General features: G+C 37.7%; 1 protein-coding gene across 1 annotated transcript in view; it reads left to right on the top strand.

The window, feature by feature from the left end:
* Positions 1–22,897, top strand: part of LOC111058651 (Down syndrome cell adhesion molecule-like protein Dscam2) — a 541,982-nt gene that overhangs the window by 365,021 nt on the left and 154,064 nt on the right. Inside the window, 1 exon segment of the mRNA XM_039430110.1 lies at positions 3,292–3,438. Coding sequence (XP_039286044.1) covers positions 3,292–3,438 — 147 coding nt within the window.

The following is a 22,897-nucleotide window of genomic DNA, read 5'->3' on the forward strand; positions in this document are numbered from 1 at the left end:
AGACATTTGCAGTTTTATGGAAGCGTCGCTCTGAATTTTATGGCAGGAATGCGAGTTATGCCGGCTACATTTTAGAATATAACTACTCTACTACAACACTACAAATACTATAAAATACTTCTTAAAATAGAGCTGTGAAGGTTACTATCCATTATAAAAGTGAGAGACTTTGAAAACGTGGGGAAAATTTGTTATGAATATTCAGTCGAGTTGACATGATATTGTCGATGTTTTATTGGGTTGCTAGATTGGTATGAATAGGCTTTGTAAAGAGATTTCTTTTCATGTTTTGATATACAAGATCAAAAATGTACAGAATTAGGTAACTTGTGACATAATCTTGTCACAAAAGTATATTCAACTTCCAATTAGAAGGTTTGAATTATCAAAAACCTTGTGATACAATTTTGTCACAAGTGTTTATTGAACTTCCAATATATTTTATTAAAAGGTTTGATTATCAAAGTACTTGTTAGGCTAGTTTCACACTCATTCGGTTCGTTTCGTTTTCGGTTCGTTTTCGGCAAATTCCGAGAAGTGTGAAACGATGATTCGGTTTGAATTCGGTACCGAATAGCAACCGCATAACACCGAACGCCCCCTCGACACGAATAGGTTTCATCATATTCGAATTCGTTGCTAGGGAAACAGGAAAAACAAAGTCTTTTACACACGATTGCCTTTTTTTATTTTAACTCTTAGACCAGTTATAGAATAGACAGGCTGGGAAGTCAACATCTACTGCCATATCGCAATATCGTGACGTCAGCATCGGATAAAAAACTTTTCTGCAGAGTTTGTTTACATTGTTTTCCTTAGCTGATTGTGTCTATTTCAGATGGAAGTAAATTATTATTTATGAAATGGTAAACTCCCGCTGGAATAGAAATAGAAAACAATGTAAACAAACTCTGCAGAAAAGTTTTTTATCCGATGCTGACGTCACGATATGGCGATATGGCAGTAGATGTTGGCTCATCGACTTTCAGTATTGATATACAATAGGCGGTGTCTATTCTATTACTGGTCTGAGTTTTAACCTGATATCGTGATTATCTGTTTCAAAATTTGCCAAGTTGAAGTCATATGGTCAATTCATTTAGAACTCTGTTAGTTCACATGAACATTTTCTTCTCAATGAATAGTTTGCTAAAAAAAATATGAAAGATATAAATTGAAACTCAGGAAGAATTTTCATTTTTTTATTTTTCCACGAATATTACATGATTTAATCAATGGAGAGAGGAGATGAAGTTTATATATATCATGTGTCAAAACAAGAATTTTGTGACAAGAGTATATTTAACTTCCAATAAAAAGGTTCAATCAAAGACCTTGTTACAGAATTTTGTCACAAGTGTATATTCATCTTTCAATTAGAAGGTTCAGTTATGAAAGAAAAAAGGGAATATCTTGATGCTACTGTAAAGGTGCGTACAGATATATGCGCCGCGAACATGAGCAATTCACTTTTAATCAGCTGACTATATCTGTATTTTTATAGAAACGGTAAGATACAGTGATATAAAAAGCTTGGCATCAGCTGATTAAAAGTGAATTGCTCATGTTCGCGGCGCCTAAATCCGTACGCACCTTTAGACTATCTCTTTAGATATTCTATCAATCTTTGAAATTCAATATTGCAATTTAATTTATTTCACATTAGGCTAGGCACACAACAGTTAGACAAGACAAGACACGTTACAAACACTCACAAAGTTGCTTATGAAGACATGTCTAATTGCAATGACTAATCGGTGTGTGTTGCTTCATAAGCAACTATATGAAGTATTGTGACTAATCGTGACTAGTCTTGTCTTGACTAACCGGTGTGTGCCTACCCTTAGTTGTTTATCAATGTTTGTCATAATTACTCAATTGCAGCTGTTTTCCATGCATTAGATCAAGCCGGTAAACAGCTGTTTGCAGAACAAGAAAACATATGACTTTCATTACAGCATACTATACTGTAAAGAGATCATAAAATTATGTTCTCTTCACAGTCAAGTATGTTGGGACACTACTGAGTCCTAATAACATGTGAGTAATTAATATACTAGCTCAAATAATCAAAGAACTCATTTAAGGAGTTTCAAGTTATAATAACTCATCTAAAATCTTATAATTTAGGCCTTTATTATTTTATTTGAGCTCGAAGGGTCTGTCTGTTATGAACTAGGCGCTACGGGCTAGGTCATGTTTATAGAATGCAGTAGCTCGAAGAGCTATGGTTTCTGTTTCTCAGCAATATTATTCTTTCTCAGATAAGTATGACAAAAAATATTGTACGTAACTTGAACGGTAACGTATTTACCGCATTCGTATGATAATTCTGCCCTCAACTACGTTTCGGGCAGAAACAATCATACTTATGCGGTAAATTATCGTTACCGGACTTGTTACGTAAAGTTCTATTATAATCCTACTAGCCGTCAGGCTCGCTTCACTCGCCATATCCGTCTAGCCAGGGGGCTCCGCCCCCTGGACTCACGACTGGATCGTCCAAAAATGAGATCAGCGGGCTCGCTTCGCTCGCCTGCATGTAGACCTCAGCGGAACCTCTGTACCAAATTTGAACGTATTATGTCGATTTTATCTCGAAAAACACCCAGGAATAGCTCTGATTGAAGTAGCAGTACCCAATCAATTTTTCCGCTATAAATCAGGACCTCCTAAATAGGTATTTAGGAAGTACAGGATAAATTGGTATTAAGGAGGTCCTGGATAAATGCATTCCAATCTTCAACTTGGTGCCAACCTAACAAAGTCAACTCAACTTAATGCCAACCTGACAAAATTCTTAATTTAGTTACCAGAACAACTGTTTTGAAGAGGTACTCTCTCTAGATTATAGTTCTATATTAACATATGGTATAGACATTCCAATTATAATTTTAAGATATTGGAATAAGAAGAATATACATGCTAAAAGACGAACTTTAAACCCTTAAAAATCACCCTTACAGTTGGAAAATCGCCAAAAGATTTCATAGTGCGCATCTAAAGAGCCAACTGAACTTACCTACCAAATTTGAACGTTTTTGGTCCGGTAGATTTTTAGTTCTGCGAGTGAGTGAGTGAGTGAGTGAGTCAGTCAGTCAGACAGTGAGTGAGTGCTATTTCGCTTTTATATAATTATATAGATGGACTATTCAAATCTCACATCAATTATATTAGAAGTCCTTGTAAATGTGTTTCTGTTGAAAAATAATTAAAAAATGTCTACAAGGGGTGTACACAAGGAAAATATGTACAAAAAGATGATAATGTGTTGTTTTTGCTTTGTTTCAGATGGCAAATTCCACGTGCTTCCCACTGGCGAACTGCTGGTGCATAATCTTGAATTCAGTGACCAGTTCCCCACCTATAGATGTCGCACCCGGCATAAGCTGACAAGGCATGTCGAGGTCTCGTCCCCTGCCAATATCCGATTAGCAGGTCAGTAACAATCTCAATCAACAAATTATATATTTCTAATAACTTGATTGCATGGAAGGAGATGTTATGATAAGATATTTTCCCATAATTGAAAGAATAAGACGTTGATGTTGTCAATACCACTATAATATTTGTTCAATATCAATTCAAATTACAAAAATCTGGTGTGGCGCACTCACACAACTTTCCTTGCCGTTATGAAAATTGATCACCTGACGCTAGTGTTCACGCGCATCTCAAGTCTACTATTCAAAGATCTGAGCCAGCTGGTGACAGCACAATAACGCTGGAGACGCACGAGGTCTGCTATCTCTTCATAGTGAATGATTCAATAAAGTGCAATTGAATAATCACATTTTCTCGAATTTCGAGTTTATTTTCAAATTTTGGTGAAAATGTTACTGTAAAGATTTTCATGCCCAATCTATTTCACTTGAAATGTTTTGTTCAAATTGTATTTGAAGGCTGTTCATTGGAAATCCAAAATCAAATTTTGCATAGTTTCAATTGTATCTGGAGCCTTATAATTAAGAATCTGAAATCAAGCTTTGCATAGATGGGGCGGAGCTCCTGAAATCTTCACAGATATGGGACTTGTGGCAGTTGATAGAGCTTTTCAATGACTATTTTAGGTATGAATTTGATCAAAATCGTTGAAGCCGTTTTTGAGAAAATCGCGAAAAACCCTGTCTTTGACAACATTTTTACCATTTTAGCCGCCATCTTGAATGGAAAGTAATAACTGTAATTTTATAAATACTTATCTAATTCAATTTATTTCAAATCTTTGGTGCTGACTGTTGTAGCAGAACTTACGCTCTCCCAAAATACGAAATATATTTTCAACATGGGTTGCGTTACGGTGTGAATCGAAGAAGAGAAAGAAGAAGTGGAAAAAGTAAGGAACCCCCGAAAAAGTACGAAAATTAAGAAGGGAACCGTGAGTAACTGAAGGTGATTTAAGCCTGAAATGGTGCGTAGCTTGAAGCTGACTTCAAATTGAGTTGACAGAGCTGCTACTTCCTCGTTTCCTCTTCCTCCTCCTTCTTCTTCTTCTTCTTCTTCTTCTTCTTCTTCTTCTTCTTCTTCTTCTTCATCTTCTTCTTTCTCTTCGATGGCAGTTGAAATAGTTGAAACGTGAAAGTAGCCTCCGATGCGATATCATGCCCCATTTAACCGCGAAATAGAATATGCATGCATTTTGAACACAATTTATTCTGATATTCTGATGCTATGTGTTATTGGCCTTTTCATAACATGTACTAGTAACTGTCGCTCGTTGTTGTTTTGGGTGTGAATCTATGATATATTTTGAATTAGAGTGATCATTTTGATAGAGTGATAAGTTATGAATCGTAGTTACTCGTAGTTCTGTGAACGGTAGACCTCGCGCTCAGTAAGTTACATTGACCTGTTGTTATGTTTTATCAAAAAATTAATAAATAATTAATCAATTTAGAATGTCTAGAGAAAATTCTAAATAAACATAGAGCTTTCTGTCCTATCGTACCGTGACGTCGTGTCGTCCCGGAATGTGAGTGTGAGCGCTGTTATCAGGTCTGGCTGCAACTGTCTACAACGTTGATGGAAAGTTACATTTTCAAGATGTTCGATGTTTTTGAATGGGTAGTATTATAGCCAACTGTCTACACTAACGTTGATGGAAAGATACATTTTCAAGATGTTCGATGTTTTTGAATGGGTAGTATTATAGCCAACTGTCTACTAACGTTGATGGAAAGATACATTTTCAAGATGTTCGATGTTTTTGAACGGGTAGTATTATAGTCTTAGACAGCTGATTTATGATGAATAATTCCAAAGTCTGATTTTTACGGTAATATTGGCGTTCAAAGGAGACTCATTTTCCTTTTGTATTAACCTTAGAATGCGAAATTTCAAAAAAATCGTATGTATACGTCGACGCGAAATTCAAAAAGGAACATACCTGTCAAATTTCATGAAAATCTATTGCTGCGTTTCGCTGTAAATGCGGAACCTAAAAACATAAAAAGAAATGCAAAACCGTCTACTTGAATCTTAGACCTCTCTTCGCTCGGTCAATAACAGTTTTGTATTGTAAATAGCACTATCGTTTGTTTATTTATTTATTGGATAGAGTAAACAAAACAGTTGTCGCAAAATAAAAAACAGTCTATTGCCCAAAACTTCTTCAATTTCCTAATTCATGTAGGTTATGTCCATTTCAATTTATACTGTAAATTAAAAGTATAATATTAACCGTAATAATTCACAATGAAAGAATCCAAGATTGGGCCTCTACCTTATATAAACTTTCGATAACAAATTGAATTAAATATATTTATTATTAAAGTTATAATTAATTGGAAGAATAATGGGAGAGTGAAAGGTTTAGAAGGTTTAGAGTCTAGTACTGTTTATAGTCCAAGGGTTGAGGGTTTGGATAGATTGTGGCCAGACTGGTGACAAAAACAGATCCTGGCCAACCAACCAACCAGAAACACCCAGATTAGTTAGTTGTCTCTTCTGCGTTCTTACTCTGAATTGTCTCCTTCTTCTTCCTCTTTCTCTTTTTCTTCTTCCTCTACGTCTCATTCTTCTCTTTTCACACTTCCTCCTCCTATTTCTCTTCATTCTTCGTTGACTAGACGTTTTATCATCTATCTTTCTATCACCATAATTTTTTTTATTATTTTTGCTCTTCAAAAGTGATACGAGGAGGAGAAACAAAAACTTGAGAATATGATCACTATAAAGGAGGAGAAGAATGAGGAAAAGAAACAAAAAAGGAACTTGAGGAGAAGGAGAAGAAGAAGAAGAAGAAGACAGGAGGATAAGAAGAAGGAGATGAAGAAGAAGAAGAAGAAAGAAGAAGAAGAAGAAGAGAAGAAGAAGAAGAAGAAAGAAGAAGAAGAAGAAGAAAGAAGAAGAAGAAGAGAGGAGATGAAGAAGAAGAGAGGAGATGAAGAAGAAGAAGAAAGAAGAAGAAGAAGAGAGGAGATGAAGAAGAAGTTTGAAAATAATATGATGAAGAAGAAGAGAGGAGATGAAGAAGAAGAGAGGAGATGAAGAAGAAGAAGAAGAAGAGAAAGAATAAGAACAAGAAGAGGTAGTAGGAGAAGAAGAAGAGAAAGAATAAGAACAAGAAGAGGTAGTAGGAGAAGAAGAAGAGAAAGAATAAGAACAAGAAGAGGTAGTAGGAGAAGAAGAAGAGAAGAAGAAGAAGAGAGGAGATGAAGAAGAAGTTTGAAAATAATATGATGAAGAAGAAGAGAGGAGATGAAGAAGAAGAGAGGAGATGAAGAAGAAGAAGAAGAGAGGAGATGAAGAAGAAGAGAGGAGATGAAGAAGAAGAGAAAGAATAAGAACAAGAAGAGGTAGTAGGAGAAGAAGAAGAAGAAGAAGGAGAAGTAGTGGAGGAAAACCTCTTAGTTGGTTGCTACTCTCCAATTAATTCTTGTTCTTCTACTTTTATTGTCCGATTATTCGACTTTCTTTTCTTATAATACTCTCCTACTTTCCTACTTCCTACTCTTTGTATGAATCTCTCTCTCTTTTTCTCTCTCTATATATCTATCTATCTATCAATCTATCTTCTGTAATCATATTCTCTATCTCTCTCTAACCCAATATCTTTTGCCAGCTCTCCAATCAGCATTGGAAACCCCATAGTGAAGATTGAATATGCATATCAACTTGAGTCTAAAAATTCAAATCAGGGTCGCTTTTTAATATTTCGGCGGGTTTGATTGTGGAGGGTCTTCAATTGTTTCTCTGAGGAGTGACAATGGATATTTGCATGGGAGGTCAGTGACCCAGAGGAGTTTGGTGTTATACTGGTAAGTGAGACAGAAGCTGATGGTTATCATTGATTGGATGAGGGATAAAGTGAGACAGAGGTTTATGATGTCGGTGAGTGAGAGAGATATTGATGATTATTATTGACTGGTTAAGGGATGGAGAATTAATTGAGGAAGAGAAGATAATGAGGGAAGATATAGAGGAGAGAGAGAGAGTGTGTGTGAGGAAGAGAAAGAGAGAAAGAGTGTGAGAGAGAGTTCAAGTGTGAGAGGGTGAGAGATTAGATTAGAGTTCTTCAAATCAAATCAAATCTAATCGTTATTGCACAAAAATATATACAGAATACAACTGGAAGGAAATTGACAACTTTGTGCTACACGTCGGCAAAAGAAAACTTGTACGCCGACGTGGAGTCTTAATATAACTTATTCACTTATACATTAATATTAATATATAAATGATCCTACAATATTATAATATGGGCTAACAGTAATTAACATTCAACCAACTAAATATTCCATTCTAAGAAATAACAATAAATTAAAGATATACATAAAGCTGAATTTAGATTCATACAACATCAATCAATATTAAACCAAATCATTAATTGAATAAAAATAATTTTCTTTCACCCAGGTATGGAAATCTTTTATTTTAGGCTTCTTTATCAACCATCCTCTTGGAACTTTATTATAGAGTTATTTCTCAAATATGAAATACTTCTACGGGATAGGGTGCTATCAACTCTTTCAATTGTGATTAAGTTTTGAGCGACTTGTCTAGTTACTCTTTGAAAATTTTGAATATTTTTAATTTGAGCACATGTTTCTTAATAGTCTTTAAAATGAACAATTGTCTTATAGTGAACAGATTGGAATTTTGAAACAATGTGACACTTGGGAAATCTCTCGGATACCTCATTATTGTTTTGATAACTAACTTTTGTAAAACAAATAGAGGTTTTAAAGTTGAATCAAAAGTTCCTCCCCATATAGAATTACCATACTGAGCTAAGGATTGGAATAGAGCAAAATAAACAGATTTTAGTAATTTTAGACTCAAAATACTTCTAAGCATGTACATTTTTAAATTGACCACCCTTAATTTTCTACAAAGGTAGCTAATCTGAGGTGACCAGCGTAGATGCTTATCAACAAAAATACCAAGATACTTGTAATTGTTTACACTCTCAATACCTCATTGCAAGAATCACATGGATACCTGTTTATGTATGTTACAATATTTACTGGCTTCCCTTAATTATCGTCTTCTGCAGATGATGGCGTTCAAGAACAAGACTAAGGAGAAGAATATTATGAAGAAGATGAGGGAGAAGAAGAAGAAGAAGAAGAAGAGAGGAGATGAAGAAAAAGAAGAAGAAGAAGAAGAAGAAGAAGAAGAAGAAGAGAGGAGATGAAGAAAAAGAAGAAGAAGAAGAAGAAGAAGAAGAAGAGAGGAGATGAAGAAGAAGTTGGAAAAGAATATGATGAAGGAGAAGAAGAAAAAGAAGAAGAAGAAGAAGAAGAAGAAGAAGAGAAGAAGAAGAAGAAGAAGAAGAAGGAGAAGTAGGTGGAGGAAAACCTCTTAGTTGGTTGCTACTCTCCAATTAATTCTTGTTCTTCTACTTCTAGGGTCCGATTATTCCACTTTCTTTTCTTATAATACTCTCCTACTTTCCTACTTCCTACTCTTTGTATGAATCTCTCTCTCTTCTTCTCTCTTCTTCTCTCTATATATATATCTATCTATCAATCTATCTTCTGTAATCATATTCTCTATCTCTCTCTAACCCAATATCTTTTGCCCAGCTCTCCAATCAGCATTGGAAACCTCATAGTGAAGATTGAATATGCATATCAACTTGAGTCTAAAAATTCAAATCAGGGTCGCTTTTTAATATTTCGGCGGGTTTGATTGTGGAGGGTCTTCAATTGTTTCTCTGAGGAGTGACAATGGATATTTGCATGGGAGGTCAGTGACTTAGAGGAGTTTGGTGTTATACTGGTGAGTAGGTGAGACAGAAGCTGATGGCTATCATTGATTGGATGAGGGATAAAGTGAGATAGAGGTTTATGATTGTCGGTGAGTGAGAGAGATATTGATGATTATTATTGACTGGTTAAGGGATGAGGAATTAATTGAGGAAGAGAAGATAATGAGGGAAGATATAGAGGAGAGAGAGAGAGTGTGTGTGAGGAAGAGAAAGAGAGAAAGAGTGTGAGGGAGAGTTCAAGTGTGAGAGGGTGAGAGATTAGATTAGAGTTCTTCATTTATGTATGTTACAATATTTACTGGCTTATACACTGATTTACGAATAATTTTACAATGTATGGAAAATTAATCTATGAGAATGAATATTGAATACAATTAGAATGACGATAGTATAATATTGTGATGTAACTTAATAAATCGGCGGTGTTTCAAAGAATAATTGTCGATTCTCTGAAAAGGATATAAAAAATATTCTTCTCATCGTGTGACCAGGAGAAGAGACAGTGGGAGAGGGGGAGAGTTAGAGAGAATGGAAAAGAAAGAGATGGACAGAAATATCCAGAGAGAAACAGAGAGGAAGAGAAAGATATAGAGTGAAGAGAGAAAGAGAGAGAAAGAATGGTAGTTGACAAGGCAGGAGCTATTGTAAGATAGAGATGAAAAGCATGACAATATCTACTGCATGAGAGAGAGCACAACGATAATGAACAGCTTTCAATGGTCTTGATAGATCTGACTTGGTAAGAAAGTTGACTTTGGGATTAATTATTCCATTATGATTGGAAAGCGTGGAAGCTTTCAAACAATCTCAATTTCTGGCCGAAGACTTTTCGATTTTCCGATTTTGAAGTTGATTTTTGTGAACGAAGTCTTCAAGATTCAGTTTTCTGATTTTGACGTTGGATGATTTGTGAAAAATCATCGTCGAATCTTTGAAAAAAATGGGAAATTATCATTTCTTATACAATCAATGAGGAAGTATGAGGTTGATAACCATTCTATTTTCTTGAGGAAGTTGAGAAATTTCAATATTTGTTCGATAAATAGTAATGAAGGCTTGGGAGAGGATTATTGAGGAGAGACTGAGACAAGAGACCACAATCAGTGAGGAGCAATTTGGATTTATGCCAGGAAGAGGAACAACAGATGCAATATTTGCTCTCCGGCAGCTGGTGGAGAAGGCAAGAGAGCTAAGGTCTCAGCTGCACATGGCATTTGTTGACCTGGAAAAAGCCTATGACAGGGTGCCCAGGCAAGAGATTTGGCGAAGTATGAGAGGAAAAGGTGTGCCAGAGAAGTATGTTCGATTGGTGCAGGAGATGTACAAGGGAGCCATCACTCGAGTGAGAACCAGTGTGGGAAGGACCCAAGAGTTTCCTGTGCAAGTTGGCCTTCACCAGGGTTCAGCACTTAGCTCATATCTGTTTGATCTGCTCATTGATGTCGTGGGTGCTGTAGTCAAGAGGCCAGCACCATGGTGCATGCTATTTGCAGATGACATCGTGCTCTGTGAACCTACCAAAGATCAGTTGGAAGAAAGGCTGGAAAGCTGGAGGAAGACTTTGGAGGAAATGAGACTGAAAATTAGCCGATAAAAGAAAAATACATGGTATTGGCAAACAATGATGGGCTACCCTTACAGCTTCAAGAAAACCAACTCCAACCAGTCGCAAGTTTTAAGTACCTGGGTTCAAGTGTACAGAGAGATGGAGGGCTCGATGTGGAATTGCAGCATAGAATAAATTGTGGATGGATGAACTGGGGAAAAATGAGTGGTGTTCTTTGTGATAAGAGAAGGAATTGTCAAATGAAGGGAAAAGTGTATAGATCAGTTGTGAGGCCAGCTATGCTGTATGGAACAGAAACATGGCCCATTTGAAAGAAACACGAACGAAAAATGGAAGTGACTGAGATGAGAATGTTAAGATGTATGTGTGGGGTTACAAGAAGAGATAAAATAAGAAATGAATTGATCAGAGGCACTGTAAAAGTTGGACCACTGGGAAAGAAAATGCAGGAGACAAGGATGAGGTGGTTTTGGCATGTACAGCGCAGGAGTGCAGGATTTGATTTTGGATGGTGTGAGAGGACGTGGTAGACCTACGATGAGGTGGGGAGATAGAATAGCGGCTGACTTGCGGGAGAGTGGTTGGAGGAGAGAGGAAGCATTGGATAGGGCTTTGTGGAGAGGCATACTAAGAGGAAGGAATGCCGACCCCAATTAAATGGGATAAGGCACAGCCAAAGAAGAAGAAGAAGAAGAAGAACAGTACAATGAATAGTAAGAAATTATAAGTTTTGTTGTAGAGGTACTACACATAATACTCCGTACTGGTATCTTTACTCTATCATACGTTAATAGCACCATTTCCAGCACAGATCTTAGCATAATTTAAGATTCCAGCACAGATTTTCGTCCGATTATACTGATATTTTTTAGACTTTTTTCATGTGATTGACTATTAGTAAGAGTCATCATCATTCAGCATGTCGACTTACCCATTTGTGAGCTTGTGTTGTGATTGGCTGTACATATTTATCTTTCTCTTTTTTTTCCTTTTTCTCTCTCTCAATTCTTCCTTTTTCTCTTCTATCCTTCTCTTTCTCTTTCTTTTCTTCCGCTTTCTCTTCCCTCTCTTCCTCCTTTATCTCCTTCATCTTCTCTCTCTTCCTTCTTTTTCTCTTTCTCTTTCTCCTCTTTCTTTTTCTCCTTCCTCTTCTTGATTTTTTCTTGATCCTCTGAATTCACCAGTTCACAAAAATACTGTGTCTTGAAACTTGAAATTGAACCGAGGTTCATTCATTCAAGTTTATTGGATCATGTTTTGGATACTCATTCCTCATTTTTAAAATCATAATAAAGGAAACATTACTACCACGCATTCACCAATATTTGAAGAAAAAATCCAGCTCAAAATCATGAATTCAACGTTCGAATCACAAATATCAACTGCTCGAAACAATATTCTGACATCCCATTGGTTGATTGCCATTGACTCCTCCCACAAAATGGAGGCACCAATGACGTTTGGATTGCGAATGGTCCCTTTATCACAAAGCTACTCGCTAGTGATTGGTTGATGCTGTTTTATGATGTATGAATAATTTAATCATTCAAAATAATCATGACCGTAATTTTTTAATTTGAATTTGTAATATAGTTAAATGGCGATATAATTGATATAAACGTTCAAAGGATAGTATTCATATCATATTTGGCCTAATGATGAGATTTTTTCGTTTGATAATTTGAATGAAAAACAGTTTCAACTTGAATCAAAGAACAAGTAATGCAGTTGATGGAAAATGTGAACGACATGAGTAGAAAAGACAACATGTTATTATATTTTCATTTCATTAGTATCACATTCAGTATAACACTCATACAGTATCTATATACTTTCATTATCTTCATAAAGTATCTTGAAATATCTGATCAAATATTTGAACAACGATCTCTATTGGTATAATGGATCGAATCTTCCATCAAATATTTTTTGTCATAGTCATCCAATTGCAGCTGTTTCACATCCATGAAATCAAGCCGGTAAACAGCTAATTGTAGAACAAATAAACATAATGATTCTCATTACAGCATACTCTACTGTAATAAAATCATATGTTTTCATTACAGTCGAGTATGTTTCCTAGTTCCGAATTTGAAACAGCAAAACTGCTCCTAAAGCCGCTTTTTGGCGCTCCAGAAGTTTTGTCAACAACAATCAAGAAATTCCTGATTCGAAACTTGTGAACTAGGTTATGTTTATAGAATTATGTAGTAATGTCAGCACAAGCAGGTAATGTTCTCTGTTTCTCAATTATTTTTCTTTTGTAGATTATTATGACGAAGAATAGTGTAAGTTACTTGGACGTGAATGTCTTTTGCAGTGCTCGAATGAAATTCTAGTCTCGATTAACGCCTCGACTAGAAACATCATTCTCGCCTGCAAAAGGCCCCTTCCCGTTCTTGTGACTTAAATAGTATATTTCGCACCTAGAGCAGTGAATGATATTTTTCGCCACACTGCACAGAAAGCAGCTGTTTTCCAGTCCCTACGTAGATCTGAAAGACCTTGTTTGCAGACGACGTCAGAAAAGGGTTTCTTTTCCGGGCTAGGCCAGAAAGTTGTCTCTTTCCAGCCGCTTATGGCCGGAAACAACGCGCTAATTATTATTAATAAGTCATCCGCTAGATCGGGCGAGTGTCCACTTTCATAATAAGCTGAAGTCGCCATGATTTTAGTTCCAGTTTCGAATCAAACTAATTCGCTTCGCAACCAGTTTTATTCAATTATTTATTGTTGATTAGTGCATTTCAAAAATGCTTGAAGATGACTGTGGTATTCCAAGTGAAATTTTAAAAGAATCTGAAATCCTGACTGCAAATCTTCTACCACTAAAATCAAGAGATAGGTACGATAGCTTAACGAGTATTCTTTATTTTGTATTCTTTATTTATTTTGTCAGCAATACCTGTAGTGTGGCGAAAAATATCGTTCGCACCACGGGCAAAAATGTTTTTCCAGCTCTCAATCTTTTCTAGTCCTCGGCCTACGGCCTCGGACTTGAAAACCGATTTCGAGCTGGAAAAATCTCATTTTCTGCTCTAGGTGCGAAATATACTATTTCCGGCTCGAATCGGTTTTCAAGTCCGAGGCCGTAGGCCGAGGACTAGAAAAGATTGAGAGCCGAAAAAACATTTTTGCCCGTGGTGCGAACGCTATTTTTCGCCACACACAAAAATAACCAATATATATATATAATAATATTAATTGTTTACTAAGCACTTCCGAAAGCAGAAGTGGAAGGTCATAGCTCCAGCAAATCTGAGGTAATCTGAAATATCAGGAAATTATCCAAGTATTTTTATTTTTTATTCTGATTTGTCTAAATAACCTAAAAGATGATGTTCAATTATGTGGGAGGTTGAGTTTATACTTTTTTATTCTTTCAAATGACAATAACATGATATTATCATAAATTTTTCAATTATTGAATAATGAACACAAATAGTGAAAAGTTTTTTGATCAGCTATTTTTTTATCACCTTTCTTAGTTCCATGTTAGCGGCTGGAAAGGGTACTCTTTCCGGCCTAGGCCGGGAAGAAACCTGTTCTGACGTCAGACGAGAGTCGTCTGCAAACAATGTCTTTCAGATCTACGTAGGGACTGGAAAACAGTTGCTTTCTGTGCAGTGTGGCGGAAATACTATTACACTCCAACAAGGTTAGAATAGAGAATCAGGTATTTGATAGAAGTTTTCGAATGTATCATTAGCATCAATAGCATGATTATTTCATATTATATGATTGTGTAATGGGCCCTTACAAATCATACAACATCTCTGACTTTGATTAAACAATCTCGAATTTGATAGGATTTGTTTTCAAGCCTCATTGAACAGGCTTCTTCGAGAAGGTTAGAAATCGGACGGATTTCAGATTTCAATCTCGGAGAAATGAGTTGTGTACCCATCGCCTTGAGATCAATTCCATTATCACCGAACCATGGATTTATCAAGGATTTGATGTAGAAAACAAGGCAAATACAGATCATGATAATGACAGAGGAGCAGCTGGATTCGAGAGACAATGGACAAAGAGAGAAGTTGATGAACTGAAACACAAACATAAGACGAAGTGAAAAGTTGATGAAGTGGAACAGAGGAAACAGAAAGATGGATGGATTTTAATGTATTTTTGAGTCAATATATTTGAATGATCGTCTGAATTATTGATGGAGTTATTGATGGAAAGTTGAGCGAGGAAAATGGCGAATGGAAAGCTTGAGTAAATAACGAATTGGGTTTTCCCAGAGGTATTTACAAGGCTCCCCCGCTCTTATCTCATCTGCCAACATAATAATCGATCAATCTCATTTCCTTTCTCTTCTTCTTCTTCTTCTTCTTCTTCTCCTTCTCCTTCTTTTTATTTTTCTTCTTTATCCCTTCCTTCTCCCACCGTTTTTTCCTCATCCGTCTTCACATCCCTGTCCTCTTTCTTCTTCTTCCTCTCTCTCACTCTTCTTTCCTATTGAACTTGCGTGTAACCTGAGTCGATCTGTCTTCTGATTATCGGTGAAATACAATACGGCACTGAAGCTTGTAGAAAAAGTCCGTCTTATTTTTCATATTATCCTTTCTATCCAGATTTTTACCTATCCTCTCTATGTTCTCTTGTTTCATCTTGTCTATCATATTTCCAGTTGCATCCTCTATGTTTTAAGTCTTATCCAGCTCACCTTTAAACACTATTCTATTATTCCTCCACAGTATAGTCAGCTGTGCTAAATAATGAAAGTTTCGTTTTCCTGGCTCTAAATTTTGTGAAATTACCAAAAGATATTCCAATCATAGAACAAATGATATAGTATATTTCGCACCTAGAGCAGAAAATGAGATTTTTCCGGCTCAAAATCGCTTTTTTGAGAGCCGGAAAAACATTTTTGCCCGTGGTGCGAACGCTATTTTTCGCCACACACAAAATAAACTATATATATATATATATTATATATATATATATATATATATTATATATATATATATAATGAGAACTCTATATATATATATTATATATATATATATATATAATGAGAACTCTATATATATATATATATAATATATATATATATATATTATATATATATATATATTGTCACAAAGTGAATTTTTGTGACGGATGGAGAGCCGTCGTCTAGTGTAAAATTAGTGAATTTATTCTGTTTTAGAATAGGAATAGGATCGACTTCCAGATATATTTTGTTAGATTTGTAGTTGTGTATACATTATCACCATCGCCGTCAACCCTTTTAAATCATCAGCAGCGGATTCATCTAACCAGATATTTCCAGATCTTGTTTACCACTCGGCTACCGAGTTGAGTTGGTATCGCTCTTCATGAAATTTCTGGAATAGAAATATTGTTTACCGGCCTGAATTAGTGTAGCAATTACTATCATTGTCATCATTTGCTGCACCCTTAGCATCAGGAGCAGCTGAATCAAACCCTGTCACATGACCAGTGGCGTGATCGTCTTTTCAGACTCTCATTGGTCAGGAAGCTCTTTTCCCCCGGCCTCCTAATTTTCAGCGACCCGGTGCAGCTTCAAGAAGACCTGGGAGAGAGGCAGTTGTTCGGTGAACGGGTTCGTGTACGGCTGCGTTCCGAGCGGCGCTCCTAATAGTGGTGTACTAGAGGGTTAATATTCTATTCTGTATTTTAGTGAATGGAATATTGTATGTCGAATTGCCGACTGTATTTGAAGATAGAACTTCCTGGGGGATTTTCTTTCTTGTTGGTTATTTTTCCTAAATTCGTATCACTGGGGGTGAACGAGTTATCCTTGGTTTTGAAACCTGTAAGGGATCTCAAGTTTGTGCTACAAATAGTTGAGTGGGAAATTTAGCTAGGCTCTTATAGCGGATTATTTTTGAGTACTTAATTTATAAGTCTCGACTCTGTCGCTTCACGACGTTTTTAATTATAATACGGGAAGTGGGAATCGGTTCGCTATTCTCCGTATCAGTATCCACGTCATTTCAGGTAATTGTATGTCAGGACTGGTAGTCCGTATATTTTTCCTTCTCTGTAGTAAGGTGGCCTTTAGTTTAAAGAGTAATTTTTCTCCATTGAATTTTTATTCTTGTAGGGAAATCCCTGTCCTTTTTAAGAATAGTTTTTCTCAATTAATTTTTATTCTTGTGGGAAAATCCCTGTTCCTTTTGAGAAAAGTTTTCTCGATTAATTTTTATCCTTGTAGAGAGATTATTATCATTTATGGTAAATTTTCCTTGCTTAGTTTTCATACTATAGAGTGGCCCTGTATTTTAAATTCGCTTAGCAGTTTCTGACTTGCTGTAATTCCAAGTAGGAAAAGTCCAATCCTTTTCCTAGAGAACTCAGGTGCAGCTTGAGTTCGTCCTTGTCGAAGTTGGTAGACTGCGACGTCCTTTCTCTTTCTTTCTCTTCACTTTCCCTATTCTAAAATCCTTCTAGCTCTCAGGTACAGCTTGAGGACTTCCTCGCCGAAGTTTCTAGACTGCGGCATCCTTTCTCTTTCTTTCTCTTAATTCTTCCTGTGTTAAAATCCTTCCTGATCTCAGTTCCAGATTCGAGATCGTCCTAGTCGCGGGTTTTCAGACCCGCGAATCCTTTCTAAAATTCTTAGAAACCTGTCTTCTTTAATAGCAAATATTATTTGCTGGCTTTACCTGTGGAAAATTCACGAATTTTCCCGTGATCTCAGTTGCAAATTAGAGATCGATCTTGTGGTAGTCCTTAGACTGGCAATTACTTGGAAAAGTCTATTGAAATCTTTTCCTGAATTAGGAGTCTCTGACTCGATATTTTCCTTGTGGAAAATCCTGGAAAAATCCTTTCCTACCCTGACAACGACAGACTGTTGTCTTCCCGATATTATTCTACAGACTGTGTCTGTGAAAAATCTTTTCTATCCTCTCATAATAGTCGACATACTGACTATTAATTTAAAAGCGTTTCGGACGATTGAGAGTGATTCCCATACCCTTAAGGGCAGTCACAGATTGGCCCTTAATAACCGGCGCGCAGTCATCAGATTAGCGCGGAAATCCTGTTTAGCAGTTTCAGAATTGCTGAAAATCCTTTCGCAGCTGCAGGCTCGCGATTCAGAAATCCGACACCCGAAACCTTATCCTCTAAACTTTAATTACCACATAATTGAAATTGATATACTGTATTTAGCTAGCAGGTCCAGCTTGCTGAGAGCTAGAGCGCAATTCTCAGATTGCGGATTATTGAGCAGACATTTATTTGCTGTAGAGAATAATAATCTTATTATTGATTCTCTGTTCCCTATACCCTATACCGTATACCTCATACCCTGCACCCTATTCTCTATAGCTCTCACCTTAAACCCCATAGAAAAACCACATCCCGGGCTTGCAGGTACAGCTTGCTCGCCGTCAATTCACAGTTGGTTCAGATTGCGTACTACCTTTATAAATAGAATTATTGGTAGGGATCTGATAGTCAGATCCGTCTCCTTGTATAGGGTTATCTTAATCTCCCTTAACACCCACCCTGTATTCCAAAGGCCGAGGGCCGAATCGGCCAGCAACGGCACGGGCAAACACTCTTCCCCTGAAAGTAAAAATCTCGCGAAAGAAGCAGAGGGTAAAGAATCAGGATAGAGGGAGAAGTGTAGGTCCGGTATCTCCACCTGTCAGTACGGCTACTGACCCCGACCCATATCCGACTGTAGCTAGTCCGCGTTGTAGCAATACTTCGCAATTATTAGGAAACCTAGAGGGTGGAATAGGTCATGCTAATAAAACTGACGTCTCCCATCGTGGGGCTAAGACGTCTGGCGCCCAAGAAAATCGCGAAGAGGGTTTAGGTGAATCCCAATCCGCGATGAGTGTACACGGAGAAGAGACTACTCATCAGGATGATGAAGTCGTACAGGCGGTCCGCCGGGAGGACCTCGCGGAACGCGAAGCCGACCCCAGAGTGTCGTGGGTGTATCGGCTGAATAAGGAGGAAGCGGTCGGCTACCTAGAGAGTCTCGGCCTGTCGGCAGCGGGGACTGTGAAGGAGCTGAGGAGGAGGATGGTCGAGCACCTTCGATCCCGGACCGCTGCTGCCTCTCAACCAGGTACAGAGCCGGCACTGTCCCGCTCTTCAGGCACGTATAGTCAGGGAGAAGTCTGCGACAAGGTAAGAAGTTGGAATTTACATTTTGATGGTGTATCGGATGCTCCCAGTTTCATCGAGAGGCTCGCGGAACTCCAGGGCGCATATGGGATCTCTGGGGAGCAATCTCTTATAGCCCTGCCGGAGCTGATGGAGGGAGGGGCCCTACTTTGGATGCGGAATCGTCGCTCCCAGTGGAGGACGTGGGCTGATTTTGTAGAGGCATTTAAACTCCGTTATTATCCTCATTCTTATAGTAACGACCTTGAGAGTCAGATCATTGCAAGGAAGCAGAGGGAGGGCGAACCGGCTGATGAGTATGCCGAAGCCTTGCTTACCTTAATGAGACGGTTAGGTAGTTATGAGGGGGATAGGATGCTTCAAAGATTGTATTTAAATTTATTACCGAGGTATAAATTATATGTTCGTAGTGTAGGGGTTAAAAATGTAGATGAGTTGTTAGATGTAACCAGAGAGTATGAGGCGATTCGTGCTGAAGAGAGAAACGGGAGGTTATCTCTGAAAAGCACGAAAAGTGAAGAACAAAAACGGAGTGATTTTCAGTCTAAAGCCGCACCGAAAACGCGAGAAAATAGGGTAGGAGAAATCCAAGAGCCTAAGTGTTGGAATTGTAATAAAGTAGGGCATTGGAAGTCGAGTTGTCCCGAAATTTCTAGTTGTCAAAAGTGTAAAGAAATTTTTGATTATTGTAAATGTGTCTCACAAACCAATAAGATATCAGGAATCGCTGTAGTGAAGTCATCACGTGTTTTAAGTACGAGGTCAAAGTTGGGGGATGAGCGCATTTTTATTGATGTAGAAATTGCAGGGCAAAAATTTATTGCACTATTAGATATGGGAGTAGAGGTATCCTGTATTAGTGGAAAAGCTCTTAAAGTGTTAGAGCAAGTAGGGTGTGTTAGAAAAGAAAATTGTAGTCACCATGAAATATTAACTAATGGGAAGTATAATAATTTTTCCACAAAAATTATAACTAATTTAAAAGTAGAAAATATTTTAGTTTCATTTCAACCGGTAGTTGTAGAGGGGCTTTCCCACGATGTGTCATTGGGTATGTCATTTATGAAGCATCATAATATGAATATTCAAATGCGTGATAGAATTGTAGAGTGGGAACCTAGTATAGTAGATAATGGAGTAACAGGTAGCTTAAAGCGTGAAGGGATGTCTAAGTCTTGTATCTCAAAAGTTGCTACAGTAGCTAGCGAGAGACGGGAGAGTGAGAGTGATGGAGATGGGATTTATGTCCATGTGGGAGTAGGTGGAATGGATCTCAATGCTTTAATTGATACGACGACAGATAAAACATTTATCTCTTCTGAAGTAGCTAACCGTCTTGGAGTAGAGGGGGAGCCCATATTACCGGTTATCGTTTGTGGGAAAAATTATAATTGGAAGGTATCTATCACATCTAATATAAACTCGCGAATGGTTTTAGGATTGAAAAATCTCCGTGATATGAGAGCTGTAATAGAGTTACAGCCTCATGGTATTCGCTTGAGGAGTAGGGATGATGAGGGAAAATTATCAGTTGTCTCAGGGATGGTGAAGGTAGATGAATCCCCTGTAAGAAAACTTGAAAAGTTTTCACCTATCTCTGAACAAGCTCCTGTAAGCGGGAAAAAAGTAAAACTCCATAAAAGAGTTGAATCTATTAAACTTTATACCTGTCCTAAAAATATAGAGAAGCAGGGGAATGCTTTAAATATTAAGAATAGGCAGGATAAAGTTGTGGTAAGGGATGTACTGTCACGGTTTCCTCATATAGAGGAGGGCGAGTTGGATAGAGTTAACTCAGGTTGTAGTGTAGCTCATTCAATTGAAAATCGCCATAGCGGTAGCGAATTTAGTGGGAAAGGAGAATTGAAAACCCGATCCGAGATAAGGAGATCAGGGGTGAATGATTTTGATAACAATTCATTGTATTCCAGCTGTCAACAGTACAGGAGCCGATGGAGAAGAGCGAAAGAAATAGGTAGTATTGCTGATGTATGGAGCGGGTTGCCGAATGTGCGTTTCAAGGTGCTCGAGTGTAGAAACAGTACTGTATTGATTAGGTAGATCTGTAATGTGTTCCATATGAGGGGTGAATGGTTCTCTTTTCATCTTTCATCTTTTTCTCCTTTTTCTTTCCATTCTTCACAGGTGGTAGTACGCCGTTTTACTTTTCCTTTTCTTTCAGATTATTATACAGCTGCTTTCAGCCAGGGGCTGTCGTTATCGGTGTTATCGGGAGATAACAAGCGATGAGGTCTATTGCTAACTGCTGTTACAATAGTTGGAGCAACAGGTTGTTTCTTTTTCAGCGTTAGGTCATGCTTATCTTGTGGCTTGGGAAGCCTGACCTACTGCACTAATTATTCTTCTTTTCAGCTTCGAGGAGTCAACCGGTACCTCGGATGCTGTATTTTCTTCTCATCGCCAACCCCCCCCCCTCCTTAGTAGGAGTGGGGTGTCACAAAGTGAATTTTTGTGACGGATGGAGAGCCGTCGTCTAGTGTAAAATTAGCGAATTTATTCTGTTTTAGAATAGGAATAGGATCGACTTCCAGATATATTTTGTTAGATTTGCAGTTGTGTACATGCACATTATCACCATCGCCGTCAACCCCTTTAAATCATCAGCAGCGGATTCATCTAACCAGATATTTCCAGATCTTGTTTACCACTCGGCTACCGAGTTGAGTCGGTATCGCTCTTCATGAAATTTCTGGAATAGAAATATTGTTTACCGGCCTGAATTAGTGTAGCAATTAGTATCATTGTCATCATTTGCTGCACCCTTAGCATCAGGAGCAGCTGAGTCAAACCCCGTCACATGACCAGTGGCGTGATCGTCTTTTCAGACTCTCATTGGTCAGGAAGCTCTTTTCCCCCGGCCTCCTAATTTTCAGCGACCCGGTGCAGCTTCAAGAAGACCTGGGAGAGAGGCAGTTGTTCGGTGAACGGGTTCGTGTACGGCTGCGTTCCGAGCGGCGCTCCTAATAGTGGTGTACTAGAGGGTTAATATTCTATTCTGTATTTTAGTGAATGGAATATTGTATGTCGAATTGCCGACTGTATTTGAAGATAGAACTTCCTGGGGGATTTTCTTTCTTGTTGGTTATTTTTCCTAAATTCGTATCACTGGGGGTGAACGAGTTATCCTTGGTTTTGAAACCTGTAAGGGATCTCAAGTTTGTGCTACAAATAGTTGAGTGGGAAATTTAGCTAGGCTCTTATAGCGGATTATTTTTGAGTACTTAATTTATAAGTCTCGACTCTGTCGCTTCACGACGTTTTTAATTATAATACGGGAAGTGGGAATCGGTTCGCTATTCTCCGTATCAGTATCCACGTCATTTCAGGTAATTGTATGTCAGGACTGGTAGTCCGTATATTTTTCCTTCTCTGTAGTAAGGTGGCCTTTAGTTTAAAGAGTAATTTTTCTCCATTGAATTTTTATTCTTGTAGGGAAATCCCTGTCCTTTTTAAGAATAGTTTTTCTCAATTAATTTTTATTCTTGTGGGAAAATCCCTGTTCCTTTTGAGAAAAGTTTTCTCGATTAATTTTTATCCTTGTAGAGAGATTATTATCATTTATGGTAAATTTTCCTTGCTTAGTTTTCATACTATAGAGTGGCCCTGTATTTTAAATTCGCTTAGCAGTTTCTGACTTGCTGTAATTCCAAGTAGGAAAAGTCCAATCCTTTTCCTAGAGAACTCAGGTGCAGCTTGAGTTCGTCCTTGTCGAAGTTGGTAGACTGCGACGTCCTTTCTCTTTCTTTCTCTTCACTTTCCCTATTCTAAAATCCTTCTAGCTCTCAGGTACAGCTTGAGGACTTCCTCGCCGAAGTTTCTAGACTGCGGCATCCTTTCTCTTTCTTTCTCTTAATTCTTCCTGTGTTAAAATCCTTCCTGATCTCAGTTCCAGATTCGAGATCGTCCTAGTCGCGGGTTTTCAGACCCGCGAATCCTTTCTAAAATTCTTAGAAACCTGTCTTCTTTAATAG

This window comes from Nilaparvata lugens, chromosome 6, assembly GCF_014356525.2.
Source record: "Nilaparvata lugens isolate BPH chromosome 6, ASM1435652v1, whole genome shotgun sequence".
Lineage (NCBI taxonomy): Eukaryota > Metazoa > Arthropoda > Insecta > Hemiptera > Delphacidae > Nilaparvata > Nilaparvata lugens.